The sequence below is a fragment of the Rhinopithecus bieti genome, unplaced genomic scaffold, assembly GCF_001698545.2.
Source record: "Rhinopithecus bieti isolate Rb0 unplaced genomic scaffold, ASM169854v2 scaffold_33302, whole genome shotgun sequence".
Classification (NCBI taxonomy): domain Eukaryota; kingdom Metazoa; phylum Chordata; class Mammalia; order Primates; family Cercopithecidae; genus Rhinopithecus; species Rhinopithecus bieti.
The window spans coordinates 974,082-989,405 of record NW_016814366.1 but is presented as its reverse complement, the minus strand read 5'-3'; the positions used below and the strand labels follow the sequence as shown (position 1 = coordinate 989,405).

The 15,324-nt window shown below is 39.9% G+C and overlaps 1 protein-coding gene across 1 annotated transcript; it reads right to left on the bottom strand.

Moving 5' to 3' along the window:
• Positions 1-1,483: 1,483 nt before the first annotated feature.
• MMP1 (matrix metallopeptidase 1) lies at positions 1,484-10,768 on the bottom strand. Its single transcript, XM_017850099.1, has 11 exons — positions 10,721-10,768; positions 9,272-9,539; positions 8,543-8,787; positions 8,301-8,449; positions 7,949-8,074; positions 6,730-6,885; positions 6,452-6,569; positions 3,880-4,013; positions 2,899-3,061; positions 2,269-2,372; positions 1,484-2,087 (listed from the first exon to the last, which is right to left on the bottom strand). Exons 2-11 carry the CDS (start codon positions 9,374-9,376, stop codon positions 1,978-1,980), a joined length of 1,410 nt encoding a protein of 469 aa, XP_017705588.1. The 5' UTR covers positions 9,377-9,539; positions 10,721-10,768; the 3' UTR covers positions 1,484-1,977.
• Positions 10,769-15,324: the final 4,556 nt, after the last annotated feature.

Genomic DNA, 15,324 nt, shown 5'->3' with positions numbered 1-15,324 from the left:
CTCCTCTGGCAAGAGGGAGGTACTACTTCTACCTTTGCAGAGCTTGCTTCTGCCTATGTAAAGCTACTTGCAAGACTCCTGTCTGCATAAACTTTCTTCCCAAATTAGTCATCATAAACTAGTGATTATCTTGACAAACTATATTATGCAGCATTAACCAAATATAAAATCTTATATTTTATATTATACTTAGCAAATAATACTATTAATATAACATGATAATGTTATATTAGCAAACAAAAGTTGTATGTATGTTTAGAGACAGAATCTCACTCTGTAGACCAGGCTGGAGTGCAGTGGTGATATGGTTTGTCTCTGTGTCCTATGCAAATCTTGTGCGGAATGGTAATTCCTCAGTGTTGGAGGAGGGACCTGGTGGGAGGTAATTGAATCACGGGAGTGGATTTCCCCTTTGCTGTTCTTGTGATAGTGAGTGAGTTCTCACAAGATCTGGTTGTTTGAAAGTGTGTAGCACTTCCCCCTGCTCTCTGTCTTCCTCTTGCTCCAGCCACGTAGGACATGCAGGCTTCTCTTTCACCTTCTGTCATGATTATGTTTCCTGAGGCCTCCCCAGCCATGCTCCCTGTACAGCGTGTGAAACCATGAGCCAATTAAACTTCTTTTCTTTATAAATTACCCAGTCTGAGGTAATTCTGTATAGCAACGTGAGAATGGACTAATAAAGTGGTGGGATTATGACTCCTCTGAGTAGCTGGGACTACAGGTGTGTACCACTATACCCAGCTATTTTCAAAATTTCTTTTGTAGAGGTGGAGCCTTACTATGTTGCCCAGGCTGGTCTCAAACTCTAGGCTCAAGCAATCCTCCTGTTTCAGCCACCCAAAATGCTAGGATTATAGGTGTGAACCACCATGGCCAGCCTAAAATTTGATTTCCTACTTAAGCAAAGTCTACTGAGGTTTGTGTAACTATTTAAAGCAGTTATTTCCAGCAATTCAGCTTGTTCTGTCTTGTGGCAACTCTCTCGTGATATACTTCTACAACCACCACAGAAGGACAGAAGGAGTAAACTACTAGAGAAATTTCCACCAGCAATTAAATGTTCCAGTCTGAAAATGATATTTTTCACTTCTTCACTCAACCCACTGGTTAGAAGTAGTCAGATGCCCCACTGCCCACCACCCAACTCTGCAAGGAGTTGGGCTGTGGGAAAATGGAACCCTCCTATATGTTCAGAAGAGAGAAAATGACATACGCCTAGAATGCTCTACCATGATGTCACTGATTTTATCTAAAACTGCTTTTGGAATCCATATGTGGGGCAAGGGAAATGGATTCCCCTCCCTCACCCCAGTTTATATAGTATAAATTCCATGTGAGTAGAGAATATTTGAGTTTTTTGTATATCCTAATTTCCCACATGAATTTTTTTTATATTGTCTACTTCCCATTTCAAATTTGAAAAGCAGTCTTTGTAAGTGTGACTGTGTCATCAGAAAATAACTAATAAATATAGAAAGTATATAAAACATTAGAAACAAGGTTGACTTTATTTCAAACATAAAACTCTTTATTTTGTGTAAGAAGAGTTATCCCTTGCCTATCCAGGGTGACACTAGTGACTGCATATGTGTTCTTGAGCTGCTTTTCCTCCAGTGAAGACTCATGTCTCCTGTCTCTTTCTATCTTGAAAAGATATGTTTGTCACTGAAGCTGCTCTCTGGGATCAAGGTCAGAATTGTATACTCTGGAAAAGATCTTTGCAACTCTGGCCTATATGAATCCATAAGCCATGAACTTGACTTTTCGTACCCACCATTTGTGGAACTAAATTATATCAGTACAAAAAGGGCTACATTCTAAATTGTAAAAAAAATATGCAAAATGAGGTATAAATAAGATTATATTCTGTGTATCAGTGATTCTAGAGGTTAAAATGACTGAAAATAGACAGTTCTTCAGGAAAACACCTCCTTTGGACTCACATAATGTATTTTCCATTCAAATTAGTAATGTTCAATTTTTTCTGCAGTTGAACCAGCTATTAGCTTTCTGGAGAGTCAAAATTCTCTTCGTTTTAGGATCAAATTTGTATTGCCTTGTTCCATGAAAGAAATAGAAAAATCCTAGAAACAAAACAAAAGAGACTTACTACATTATGCGAGTAGTTTCTAGGTTTAACTTGAATTCTTGAGAAACCAATTCATTTGTGAGCGCAGATATTTTTGGCATTTGTTGTTCTAACTAACAATAATGAAGCTATTGCTATGGCAATGAAATGGAGGAAATACATGCATATTTGCTTACCATCTTTCATGAAAACTGCATCAACTTTGTTGCCAATTCCAGGAAAGTCATGTGCTATCATTTTGGGATAACCTGGGTCCATAGATCGTTTATATTCATCATACCTGGTCAGAAAAGAGTTAAGAATGTCAGACCTTTTGCTAAACATGTACATTCTCAAAATCATTACAGAAAATACACCATGAGGAATTTAACCAGAATATTTCATTTTATAGATCATTTGTGAAATGGGGAGTAGATGGGGTAAGGTGGAATGTTGGGTGAACTAAAAGGCCTTTAAGGCCCCTCTGAAATCCAACATCGAATTCTCCAGTAGGTTCTATGCTATGTCGTACTGAGGTAACATACTATGGAAGATAAGTAACTTTTGGCCAAAGTAGCTCTGTTAAGATGAATGCCCTCAATTCTACATCCTTTTAAAATTCATCCCCCTACATTCTCTGGATTCCCAGTACAGGCATTGTGTGATGACTATTGGTCAACAGACTAAATAGATGATAGATTGGCACCAGCCATTTGCAGAAAAGGATGCTGGTCAAGGCAGTTTGAGACTCACTTTGAAATGGGGTGTTCTAGAACTTTCTATGTAGAAAGAACTGAGGCCCTAACATTCTCTGCACTTAAACTTACCTCCAGTATTTATTAGCAACAAAGAAGTAGGTTTTTCCAGTGTTTTCCTCAGAAAGAGCAGCATCGATATGCTTCACAGTTCTAGGGAAGCCAAAGGAGCTATAGATGTCCTTGGGGTATCCGCGTAGCACATTCTGCCCCTGAACAGCCCAGTACTTATTCCCTGCCAATCAAGAAACACTGATGAAAACACTTGCCTAAGACTTCACTAGGCAGTAAGTTAATTTCTAGGTAAGTTCTTAGTTTCACATGCTAGTGCAGTGCCCTGGCTGCAGATTAGAATCATCTAGGGAGATTTTTGAAAATACTGATGCTGGGACCCTATCTCAGATTTGCTCATGGACTGTGGAAGTTCAAACAATTTGTATAATAAAGGGCAGAGTGCTGTAGTGACTCACAACCTGTAAGAATTTGCAATCCTGGGATTCAAATCACTGCATTTGACTAGAAGACAGTTCCAAATACTTGAATTAATGCTGTGTCCAGTTTCCGTGTTTATACTCAGTAAGCCCCTCATCACATAAAGCTGGTCTCATATACTAAAGCCAAGATTTCTCTTATTGTACACACGTGCTATTTACCCCTCATGAAAAAGGAATGTGAAACTTTCTGTCTCTAACATCCCTTTAATTTCATAATTTAAAGGCTAGAAATTCTGTTTCAAAGCGTTTGGCCCACCTGACCTGCATTTAATTCTTTGCCTTGAGTGTATGGCTGAGTCAAATGTCTTACTCATTGTACTATGCTAAACACATGTTTGTAAAAATACTTGTGCATGACACAGTGTCTTCAAAGTCCAGGAGCTGATCATTGGATTGTATTTCATTCTGACAGAATGGAAGAAGTTTCTCCCAATCAATTCACAGTATTCAGAACTTCTCATAATTTGATGTGCATATGAATTGCCCACGAAACTTGTTAAAATTCAGATTCTATCTGAATTGATTTATTAAAACAGTGAAAAATAATTAGAAGGATTACCTTTGAAAAATCGGACTTCATCTCTGTCGGCAAATTCGTAAGCAGCTTGAAGCCCATTTGGCAGTTGTGGCCAGAAAACAGAAATGAAATTGAGCTCAACTTCCGGGTAGAAGGGATTTGTGCGCATGTAGAATCTGATTAGAAAAAAAGAAAGAAACATTTCCATCTAATTTCTGGTAATCTCTGGCAGACATCCAGCTCCAGCTCCTTCTTGTTGCTGGCACTAGAGGTGTGCTGGTAAATGTTTAACATTCAGCTCCCCAGAGGAGGGTTGGTTTATAGCATTTGCTGATCTCACTAGGTTGAAATACTCCCATTATGATGAATTTCACGAGTCTCAGTGGAGCACCGTTGTACAGCATACAAATAAAATAGGCATAAGTAACTTTAAGAACATAAACAAGTAGAAAAATGCAGTAAAATTATGACAAAGAGATGAGTTTTAATTATTTTTATTATCTTTTAATGTAATTTAATTTTGTTTATATAATTTAAGTTTTATCTATTTATTTTTTATTTATTTACTTTTTTGAGACAGAGTCTCACTCTGTCGCCCAGGCTGGAGTGCAGTGGTATAATCTTGGCTCACTGCAACCTCTGCCTCCCAGGTTCAAGGATTCTCCTGCCTCAGCCTCCTGAGTAGTTGGGATTACAGGTGCAGGCCAACACGCCCAGCTAATTTTTGTACTTTTAGTAGAGACAGGGTTTCACCGTGTTGGCCAGGCTGGTCTTGAACTCCTGACCTCAAATGATTCCCTCACCTTGGCCTCCCAAAGTGCTGCGATTACAATTGTGATCCACTGCACCTGGCCTATAATTTAATTTTTAATAATGGCTATGGTTCACAGTTAACATGCAAAATTCTTCAAAATTTAACAGTCAGCTTTGGTGAGCCATTAGGGATCGGCTGTGCACATTACCAGCTGGACCATGACTCTAATATGCTATATTTAGTGATGACTTACAACACACCAGGCCCAGTCCTTACATCAGAGCTTATCACAAGGACACTACAAAAGAGTATTTGAGGATGAGAAATTGAGGTCAGGGAGATAAGGGAGGTGTCTAAGGCCACCCAGCTGGTGAGAGGCTAAGGTTGATTTTTAAACTGAGGTCTGGCAGCCACTCCCTTTGTTGTCCCTTGGTTAGTAGTACTTACACAAAGTGGATTATAGAGTTTATAGGGACTAGGGTAACAGCACAGCATGGACTGTCATGTGGGCTGACACAGAAGAGCTCCAGATTCCAGGCCACAGGGAAACCTATGGCTTTGGCTGTCAGAAACCTGACTTCTAGGTCCCATCCTACCTCTGCCTGGCTGTGATGCCTTAGGCAAATCAGTTACTATATCTATCTCTAGCATTTCATGTCTCCCCGACGTGGCAACATTTAAATGATCTCTGTGTCCTTTCAATTTGGCAAATTCTCAAATTGGTCCCGTTCCATCTAGTACTATTTGGTTTGATAGATGTGTCCTGCTGTACTGAGAGGTTTCCTTTAACACATCTGTTTTCTTAACTTGTCCCAGCATTGAACCACACCCTGTATAGTTTACCTCCAGCCTTATCTTTTACACTTAAAAACTAAAGAGTGGGCAGAAAGAATTATGAGCCAGTGCCCAGAATTCTAGGAGAGATGTGACTACAGAGTAGTAAAACAGTGCCACAGCACTTGAAAGGCTGCAGAGAACCAGCCTTTCAGACTACCCTGAATTTCTATGTGTTGATCATTCTGTGGACTACATCATTCACCAAATGCAGTGTGCAATAATACACCAAAAGAGTGTGTTATTTTGCCTGATCCTTTAGGAATCACTATGGTATGAGGCCTCCTCCTTGCATGTGAGATGACCCCAACCTTTTTGAGTCCACATGCTGCAGAGGAAGTTCTGGGATTCTTCTCTGAAGAGGGAAGCTCCATGTTACCCCTATCTGTCCCAGGAGGGATTACATCAGTTCTTGGGGACTTTCCCAGCATTGGCTCTGTCCCATCTCTTCTTCTCTGGGCCTCCAGGGGGCAACAGAAACCCTTCAAGAAAACAGGCTTTGGGAGGGCCATTTTTCCAGGCTGGCACGGGAGATAATTAAAGGATGGCTATGCAATCCTTTAATTATCTTATCAGCGAGACGTTGCTATGGAAAGGACCACTTTCTCCTAAGAAAGTCCTATGATACTTATCATCATAAAGCGTCGCATAATGAAAAGAGACCTGAAGTAGCGGACAGAAGACCAATAACTGCTCTGCTACCAATGAGCTCTATGCCCCCAAAAGATCTCTTTCCTTCTCTCTGACTTACTTTGCTGATCTGTAAAACAAGATCATACACACTGGTTTTCTAAATTAACTATATTTTCTGAGGATCAGATAACCTAATGTTTTCTATCTACATGTAGAAAAACAAAGTTGTTACAAGTACATTATGTTGTACAAATGCATGCAGTTGCTACCATATAATTATAGATGTAAATCAGTGTGAAATAAGTAACATGTGAAGCATAATCATTAATAACCATAGTAGTGAATGTTGTGATTATTACAAATGCAGATCACAAAGTAGAACTGACATCTTACCTGTCTTTAAAGAACATCACTTCTCCCCGAATCGTAGTTATAGCATCAAAGGTTAGCTTACTGTCACACACTTTTGGGGTTTGTGGGCCGGTGGGCTGGACAGGATTTTGGGAACCTCCTAAGGAAAACAAAATACCTGCAGTTAGTTTTGCCTAGCGTTAGAAAACTACATAAACAATGAAGACAGCTTCTTCAAGGATATCGCTAATGACTGTTTTATTTGAAATAGGTATAAAGACCACCAGGCCCTTGTCGGTAGTGCTTTTCTCCATACTCACCATATATGGCTTGGATGCCATCAATGTCATCCTGAGCTAGCTGAACATCACCACTGAAGGTGTAGCTGGGGTACATCAAAGCCCCGATATCAGTAGAATGAGAGAGTCCAAGAGAATGACCAAGTTCATGAGCCGCAACACGATATAAATTGTACTCTAAAAAGGCCAATACATCCATTTGTAATTATTTGAAATGTATTCAGTTTTGAGGCATTTAACTAATAAATAATTTACAACTACAAGGAAGAATGCTCCTATTTTATCAGTGACTTTTTGAAATATATGTCTGTATATCTTTTTTCCGAAGGCAGAAGGCACGCATTTATTAACAATGAAGAGACAGGTTAAAATCTAAACTCTATGATTACACTGATACAATTAAAAGACAAATTCAGCTGACTGAAAGCCCACTATGGATTAGTCAATATTATCAATGATTAAATGACATGTATTATTTCGCAGAGAAGCAATAAAGTTCTATTAACTTTATATATTTTCTTTTCTTTTCTTTTCTTTTTTTTTTTTTTGAGATGGATTCTTGCTCTGTCACCCAGGCTAGAGTGCAGTGGTACAGTCTCAGCTCACTGCAACCTCCGCCTCCTGAGTTCAAGTGATTCTCCTGCCTCAGCCTCCTGAGTAGCTGAGATTACAGGCGTGTGCCACCATGCCTGTCGAATTTTTATATTTTTAGTAGAGACGAGGTTTTACCATATTGGTCAGACTGGTCTCGAACTCCTGACCTTGTGACCTTCCTGCCTCGGCTTCCCAAATCACTGGGATTACAGGCATGAGCCACTGCGCCCAGCCTAACATTTAATATATTTCTTATTTACAAAACTGATAAATGTTGACTGCTGGAAATTTTGGAAAATACAAAAAGCCTTCATTTTCTTTAATTTCCATGTAAGTTTATGACCACTGTTAAATGTTGCTGTTTTCTTCTAATTAAAAAGATTTAATGTTGATGCCCACAAGTAAAACATCAAAGTTTTCAACATTTTCTTAATAAAAATTTTAGAGTAGCCTGGTTGTCACTGCTAAGATGTTGTTAGCTAGCAGAAAAGACCTTTCACTTTTCTAAATATATCACTGATTTTCTGAGTGGTAATAGAAAAATATATGCTTCTACCAATGATTCTTTCAACTAAATCAACCAATATTACAATGAAACATGAAAGGGAGAGGGGAGAAGTGAGAGAGGCAAATTTGATTGACTTACCTCTGAAATTGTTGGTCCACCTTTCATCTTCATCAAAATGAGCATCCCCCCCAATACCTGGGCCTGGTTGAAAAGCATGAGCAAGATTTCCTCCAGGGCCATCAAAGGGAGAATTGTCCCGATGATCTGAAAGAAACAGAATTCAGTGAAGTTTCCTTGTGGTTCTTATGTAAGCTAAGCCAGAAGGGCAAGCATTAGCTTTGTTAAGAGGCCAATAGACTTCCATGAAAAGTGATGCAGTTTCCCTTTTTGAGCCCATAAAATCAACATTCCTCTTAAACAAGCAATTCCGGTTGCACAGCTACGAGATTTAAGGGCAAGGTGAGGTTAAGGTTCTACAAGAAGAACTTACCTCCCCTGACAAAAGATATCATTATGTCTGCTTGACCCTCAGAGACCTTGGTGAATGTCAGAGGTGTGACATTACTCCAGAGTTGAAAGGCTTTCTCGATGGCACGGTCCACATCTGCTCTTGGCAAATCTGGCGTGTAATTTTCAATCCTTAGAATGAAACAAGATAGAGGCACATTGGACATGACTTCTTACCACTATCGTGGGAAATAGCTCTCTCACTCTGGCCCTCCATCTGCCTACCTGTAGGTCAGATGTGTTTGCTCCCAGCGAGGGTTCCCCTCCGTGAGGACAAACTGAGCCACATCAGGCACTCCACACCTAGGCTGCTTCATCACCTTCAGGGTTTCAGCATCTGGTTTCCCAGTCACTTTCAGCCCAAAGAATTCCTGCATTTGCTTCAATTTTTCAACCACTGGGCCACTGTTTCTCTGCTTTTCAACTTGTCTCCCATCATTCTTCAGGTTGTAGTATTTTTCCAGGTATTTCTGACAAAAGAAAATTGTCGAAACACTGCATGGAAAATCTTTCTCATTATTCTAAAAATTGATGGCGTTAAGTTTTAGCCAGAACAGAGAACTGCTTTTAAAGCTTGTGTTTAGATTTTGCAATTGCTTTTATCCTTATTTTTGGTGAGAAATGAAATTTCAGAGTAGAAATGTTCCTACTATTAATTACTGTGAAGTAAGAACTTCATAGTAGAGCAATTTTTATAGAGCAAGATTTGCATACTGTCACAAGTCTACAATTTGTGGAGAGAGGTTTGGATGCTGTTCCTTTAGTTCCCTCTCACCTCCAAATGGAAAAGGAGAGCCTATGCATGGCTAGATACGTTTTTGGGGGAGGGTGCTGTTTCTAGCAAAAAAAAATATCTCTTTATAGGAAATCCATCCTTAAAAAACTCTATTATATTACTGCAGAAAAATACAAACTAAAGATTTGCGTTATTGTCAGATGCAATGTAGCATTTACCTGGACTAAGTCCACATCTTGCTCTTGTGTTTCTAGAGTCGCTGGGAAGCCGTGAGACACCACACCCCAGAACAGCAGCAGCAGCAGTGGAGGAAAGCTGTGCATACTGGCCCTTGTCTTCTTTCTCAGCCCAAGGTAAGTGATGACTTCTCAGCTTCCTGCTGCTTCAATATCTCAGCTAGGAAGCTCCCTCTGTATATATAGAGTCCTTGCTTTCTAGAAAGCCGGAGGCTGTGTGACTCATGTTTTGCAACATCCTCTTGATTAGCTGTGAATAGACTAAGCAATCATTAGAAATGGTGACTCTTAGCAGATTGCTTGGAATCACCTGGTGTTGCAATGTCATGATTAAATTCAAACAAGACGTGTGTGAAGGAGACACACTCTGCCATGTAAACAGTGGTTTCCTCCAATTCATTTCTATCCGATTTGAGAAAGGCTCTTGTTATATACACAGGTCAAAGAGTACTCCATGACCTTTTTGAAAAAGACTTAATTCTGATGGTCATAAAGTGCTACAGGTTTCCCCACACACCTTGCTCCCAGGGCAGAGGGTGGAATTGCTAACACGGCGCACCTTATGGCTGTTCATCACCTGTGCTGACTGAAGTTCAGCTCCTCCAGCACTCACTTTATGGTGGCTCTTTGGGGTTCTCTGAGGTTCCCTTCTCCCTTTGTTAAGCTGCCTGGTACCATATTGCAATAGCACCACGGCTTCCCTTAATCTTTACTCAGAGCCAGACATGGTGGCTCAAGCCTATAATCTCAGAATTTTGGAAGGCCGAGGCAGGGGAATCGCTTGAGCCGAGGAGTTCAAGATCAGACTGGGCAACACGGTGAAACCCCACCACTATAAAAAACAAACAAACAAACAAACATTTTTTAAAATTGGCCAAGCATAGAGGCATGCACCTGGAGTCCCAGCCACTGAAGAGGCTGAGGTGGGAGGATCACTTGGGCCTGGGAGGTTGAGGGTGCAGTAAACTGTGATCGTGCCACTGCACTCCAGTCTAGGCAACAGAGAGAGACTCTGTCTAAAATAAAATTTGAAAAAATTTACTCAGGCCTAGGATTTAAGAGCCTTACCTGAGAAGACCCCTCATCTACAGGTGGAGTATGAGATAACTCCCCACCCTCTGTAGGCCTTGCCCATCATCATCATGGGACAAATAGGATCCTTCTCTGAAACCTGTCTGAATGTACCAGATGATGAAAAGGCTGGAAAGAGACTGAGCATGACTCTGGGGTCTTATTTTTAATCATACTTGTTTCCCCTAATACGAATATATCTTTGCTCCTTGGTGCTAGACAGCATTTATTTATTCTTTCATGTATGCTTTCATTCATATATTTATGCATTCCTCCATTCAAAAGATCTTATTTAGCATCTCCTGCCCATTAAAATAACTACATGGCTCTGTAATGAAAGATGTATATTCATGTACTTACCTTCCACATTAAGTTGTCTTGGGTACTACCAGTGCTATCTGTAGCATTCTTGGTGAGAAAAGTTGGTCTATCTCTGTAGCTCCTCCACTCATGCCCCACTCTCCTTCCTTGGAAGCATTTAGCGGAAACATACAGTGGAGAAACCCTGGCCTCTGTTTTATCACTCCAGCACCTTATGGTGTCTCCCACCTTTTCCACTGTATCAGGTTTGCTTTTCAAGACTTTCCTCCCCTTATGGATTCCTGTTTCCTTGCTGCGCCAAGACTGATATCTTACTCATAAACAGTACTTCAATATATCTTGGATTGTTTTGAAATAAATCGTATCCTCTCTAATAATTTAACCACAACTTCTTCATCTAAGTGGAGTGACATAATTTCAAGAGGGTAAGAGGAACAGGAAGAAGTTCTCATGAAAATGAAATCCTCTCGTTCTCACAGGCATCAGAGGGAGGGTGGGGCAGAGACCAAAGAACACTTGCCACTATAGTGACTCCAGCATGGACAAGGAAAATAGTGAAAGGGGCTGTTCACATTACAGGGTGAACATAGACTATGTCTTAAAAGTCAAGGAGTGGCAGATATACTCGATTGTGAGGGAGTCTAGTTAGTGTGAAGAGGTTACACCCCTAGTTCTACTGAGGCCTGGGAAACAAGGGTCAGTTAATAGGTTAACTCAGGAAAGCAGCATCATGACCATCTGCGATTGGACAGGAAGTTGCTTAAGACGTCAGCCTGGAAGAGTCTCATACACTGTCCCATCTGGCAAGAGCCTGCACATCCTACAGTCCAGGAGTTTTCAAACTTTTATAAACTTCTGTATCCTTTACTTAAACAAAATCCCTTTTGGAAAGCAAATTTGAAAACCAGGTGGAAACAGAAGTTCTCTGATGGAAGTTGGAAATAGAGCCTTGGAGTTCCCCACAACCCCCCACATCATGCCTGCTTTGTCCTCCCTTCTCTAGCAAAGCTCCCCGGTGTCTGAGTCCAGAGCTCTCATGCTAAATGCTCATGGTGTTTCATTAAATGTCACAGTTGCTGACGTGGATTGGAAACTGGTTGCTTGAAACAGCTTTTCATTAATTTTTTTTCAAAAAAAGCAAAAAAAGTTTTAAAAGCAAAAAAAGTTAAATTAAGTTTTGGTTAAGCAGCCAGCCTAGATTCACACGGCCCTGAATCTTGCAATTTCCAGTTAGGTATTCACGGAAGATCTTCTAATGCAACATATGTAACTTTGCAGCTGGTGCTAGCATGTGATTTATTTGAGAGTAAAAAAGAAAACAAAAATTTAGAACAGAAAGCTTGGGATTAAATCCTACCAAATCCTAGCAATGCCTAGACTTAGCATAGTTTCCAGGAAGCTCAAAACATGTTAAATTTGTATTTGCTCTTCACATCCAGATTATTTGTTTCCTCTGGGAGCATCTTCTTCCCCCATAATTCTTTTTTTTATGTAATTTCTGAAATTATTCCTCTACTCCTTATGACAAGCATCAGAGGGCTCTCATGAGTGTAGCTGTGTCAGCTGACTCCAGACTATTTCCAGGCAGGCAAATTATTTCCACGGTTTTCTTGGTTGATTCATGCTGTCCGCTCTGTGAAAGTCCTCAAATATATTTATATTTTTCCATAATTAAACTCAGTCTTGAAATTTCAATCTTGCTTCATATTTTTGTAAGCTTGGGAATTCAGCCTTTTTAATTTTGTAACTCCATTTGGGTGTCAGATTTTTTTTTCTATTTTTTTTGTCCTGCAAGTCTTGAAATGGTCTTTAGCCAGAAACATTAAGTATTTAATGCTATTTTGTTGTGAGAGTTACACGTGGGAAAAATTTGCCCCACCGTCTGTGTTATTCCTACATATGGCCATACAGTAGCTTTATGGATAACCATTGACCAGACACTTAACAGACACTTGGTACACACTGGTTCCATTAGTCCTCATGGTTACCTTCCAGGTAGAAAGGATTGATCAATTAACCCTGAGTCCCAGGGCACACAGCAGAATGGTAGTCACTTGTTGAACACAGCTCTGTGCCACTGCAGTCCAGACATGACACATACATACTCTGGGGATAGAAATCTTGCTTTCCTAAGAGAGAGAGAGTGTCTGGAGACACGAGGACTATCACATTAAGTCCACAATAATGTCTCCATGCCACCACCCGTTCCCACAGGCCTGAAAGAATCTTCCCCTTCAAGCTGTCACTCAATCTCCCTTATTTCCCTTACCAAACTTCTTGAATTTGTAGTTTATACTACCTCAACTTAGTAGGTATCTGCAAATGATTGTTACATGAGTTAATAAGTGAACAGATCAATGAAGAAATAGATACTTAAATGACACTTAAATAAAGGGTCTATTTCTCATTAGGTTGAGTTCTTTATAAGAAGTCTTATGCCCATGACTAGGTTTTTATGTCTTTTACTCTCCTAAGACTAAAGTTTTTAAAATTACCATGGGAAGAATTTGGACATATCAACTGACTGGAGATTCAATTAACTAATTTTTTTATTTAGTGACAAGGTCTTTCCCTGTCGCTTAGGCTGAAGTGTAGGCACCTCAAACTACTGGGTTCAAGCAATCCTCCTGCCTCAGACTCCCAAGTAGCTAGAACTAGAGATGTGCACCACCATGTCCCATTAATTTTTAAATTTTTTTGTAGAGTTGAGGTCTCACTATGTTGGCTAGGCTAGTCTCAAACTCCTGGCCTCAAGTAATTCTCTCACCTCGGCCTCCCAGAGTGTTGGGATTATAGGCATGAGCCACCACATCCAGCCTTACTGGAGATTTTATATGAAGCATAGCACATTAATTTTTGGTGATTTGCATGCCATGCTACAAGCATTTAGTATCTGATTATTTTGAGCATTTTATTAATGTGTTTGCCAATAATATTTTCTTATCTGCATAGTTTATTAAACACTGTGGAAAATGCTTATAGTTAGCACATTTGTGAAACAGATTTTTGCAGTTGTATCTCCTTTTAAAGGAAATTCAAACTAAGAGCCTTTCTGGGAATGAGTGTTACTCGTACCATAGCTCAGTTCAGCCCTGTCAAAACCATCCTTTCTCAGCTCTTATATCTGTGAATATGAATTTCAGATGGATCTTAAATATGTGAGGAAGCTTCCTGTGAGATTTTATCATGTACCCAGACTATGACTTGCTTGTTTGGAGTCTCTGACATATACACATGTGTGGTCTGCAGAGCTTTTAGTCCATGATTCAGAATTCAAACTATATTCCATTGTTGCAGAATTTAAACTATATTCCATTTTGCAGAATTTTCTGTTTTCACAAAGTGAAATGTTCTCTAAGTCTACTACCCAGTTATTTTTAATTACTCTTAATTATTCATGCCTCAGCTATAATTCTTTTTTTATTATTATTATACTTTTTTGAGACAGAGTCTTGCTTGGTTGCCCAGGCTGGAATGCAGTGGCATAACAATGGCTCATTGCAGCCCCCACTTCCTGGGCTCAAGTGATCCTCCCATATCAGCCTCTTAAGTAGCTGGGACTATAGCTCTCGTACAGCAACTGGGGGACTACAGGTGTATGCCACCACGCCCAGCTAATTATTATTATTATTATTATTGTAGAGACAGGGTCTTGCTATGCTATTCAGGCTGGTCTCAAACCCCTAGCCTCAAGTGATCCTCCCTCATTAGCCTCCTAAAGTTATAATCATTTATGATGACCATTGGGTTGGTCAGCTGGTTTTCCTTGTATCAGTCAATTCTTCTTTTTTTTAATTTCTATTGAGACAGAGTCTCACTCTGTCTCCCAAGCTAGAGTGCAGTGGCATGATCTTGGCTCATTGCAACCTCCACTTCCAAGGCTCAAGCAATTCTCCTGCCTCAGCCTCCCAAGTGGCTGGAATTACAGGCATGCGCCACCATGCCTGGCTAAGAATCAGTCAATTCTTATGAGTTCTCACTGAAAGAAATAACATTTAACCTTTACTGGGCTCTCTATACCATTAACTTACAAAACTATTTTATCCTCACAATAATCCTGTGGAACAATTAGGGTGGATACTATTATTTCTATTTCATAGATGAAGAAACTGGGACAACTTTCCATGACTAAGTCTTTTGTCCAAGACGGTTCCTCTAGCAAGCAGTAGAGACAGAAACTTGAAAAAGGTCTTTGGCTGCAAAACCAGGTCATTCAGCTCTTAATACAAAACATTAATCCCTGCAGACATCTTTTTATACTTGACACTGAGATGCATTTTTTAGTTCTAATAGAAAATTATCGATGAAATCACCAATAAGACTGCACAGTCCCCTCCTGTGAATTATACCCTTCTCTCTCAAGGGTGTTTCTTGTACTTGGCACTGATTCTTTCCCTTATCCTGTGAACATGGCTGCTCTGTGAAATAAACGGAGGAGCACAACCCTAACAATTGTTGCAATCCGTAACTCCTTGAGTGTCACTTCTCTTTATCATCAGCCTTATTACTTAACTTTGATCCTGACCTTGAGCTCACCCCCTTGTAGTACATTTTCAAACATTACTATTAACACCTACCATTTTAAAAAAGTCAAATGGCTTTTCTTCAGTTCACATTTTCATCAGTCCTTTTTAGCGTTCAAT

What these genes read in the sequence shown, in the direction of transcription:
- MMP1 (XM_017850099.1), bottom strand. Translation starts at nt 9,376, where the DNA reads ATGCACAGCTTTCCTCCACTGCTGCTGCTGCTGTTCTGGGGTGTGGTG. An exon ending in GTGATGTTCTTTAAAGACAG is followed by an intron (nt 4,014 to 6,451) that starts GTAAGATGTCAG and finishes TTTTCTAATCAG; the next exon opens with ATTCTACATGCGCACAAATC. An exon ending in TGAAGTCCGATTTTTCAAAG is followed by an intron (nt 3,062 to 3,879) that starts GTAATCCTTCTA and finishes CTTGATTGGCAG; the next exon opens with GGAATAAGTACTGGGCTGTT.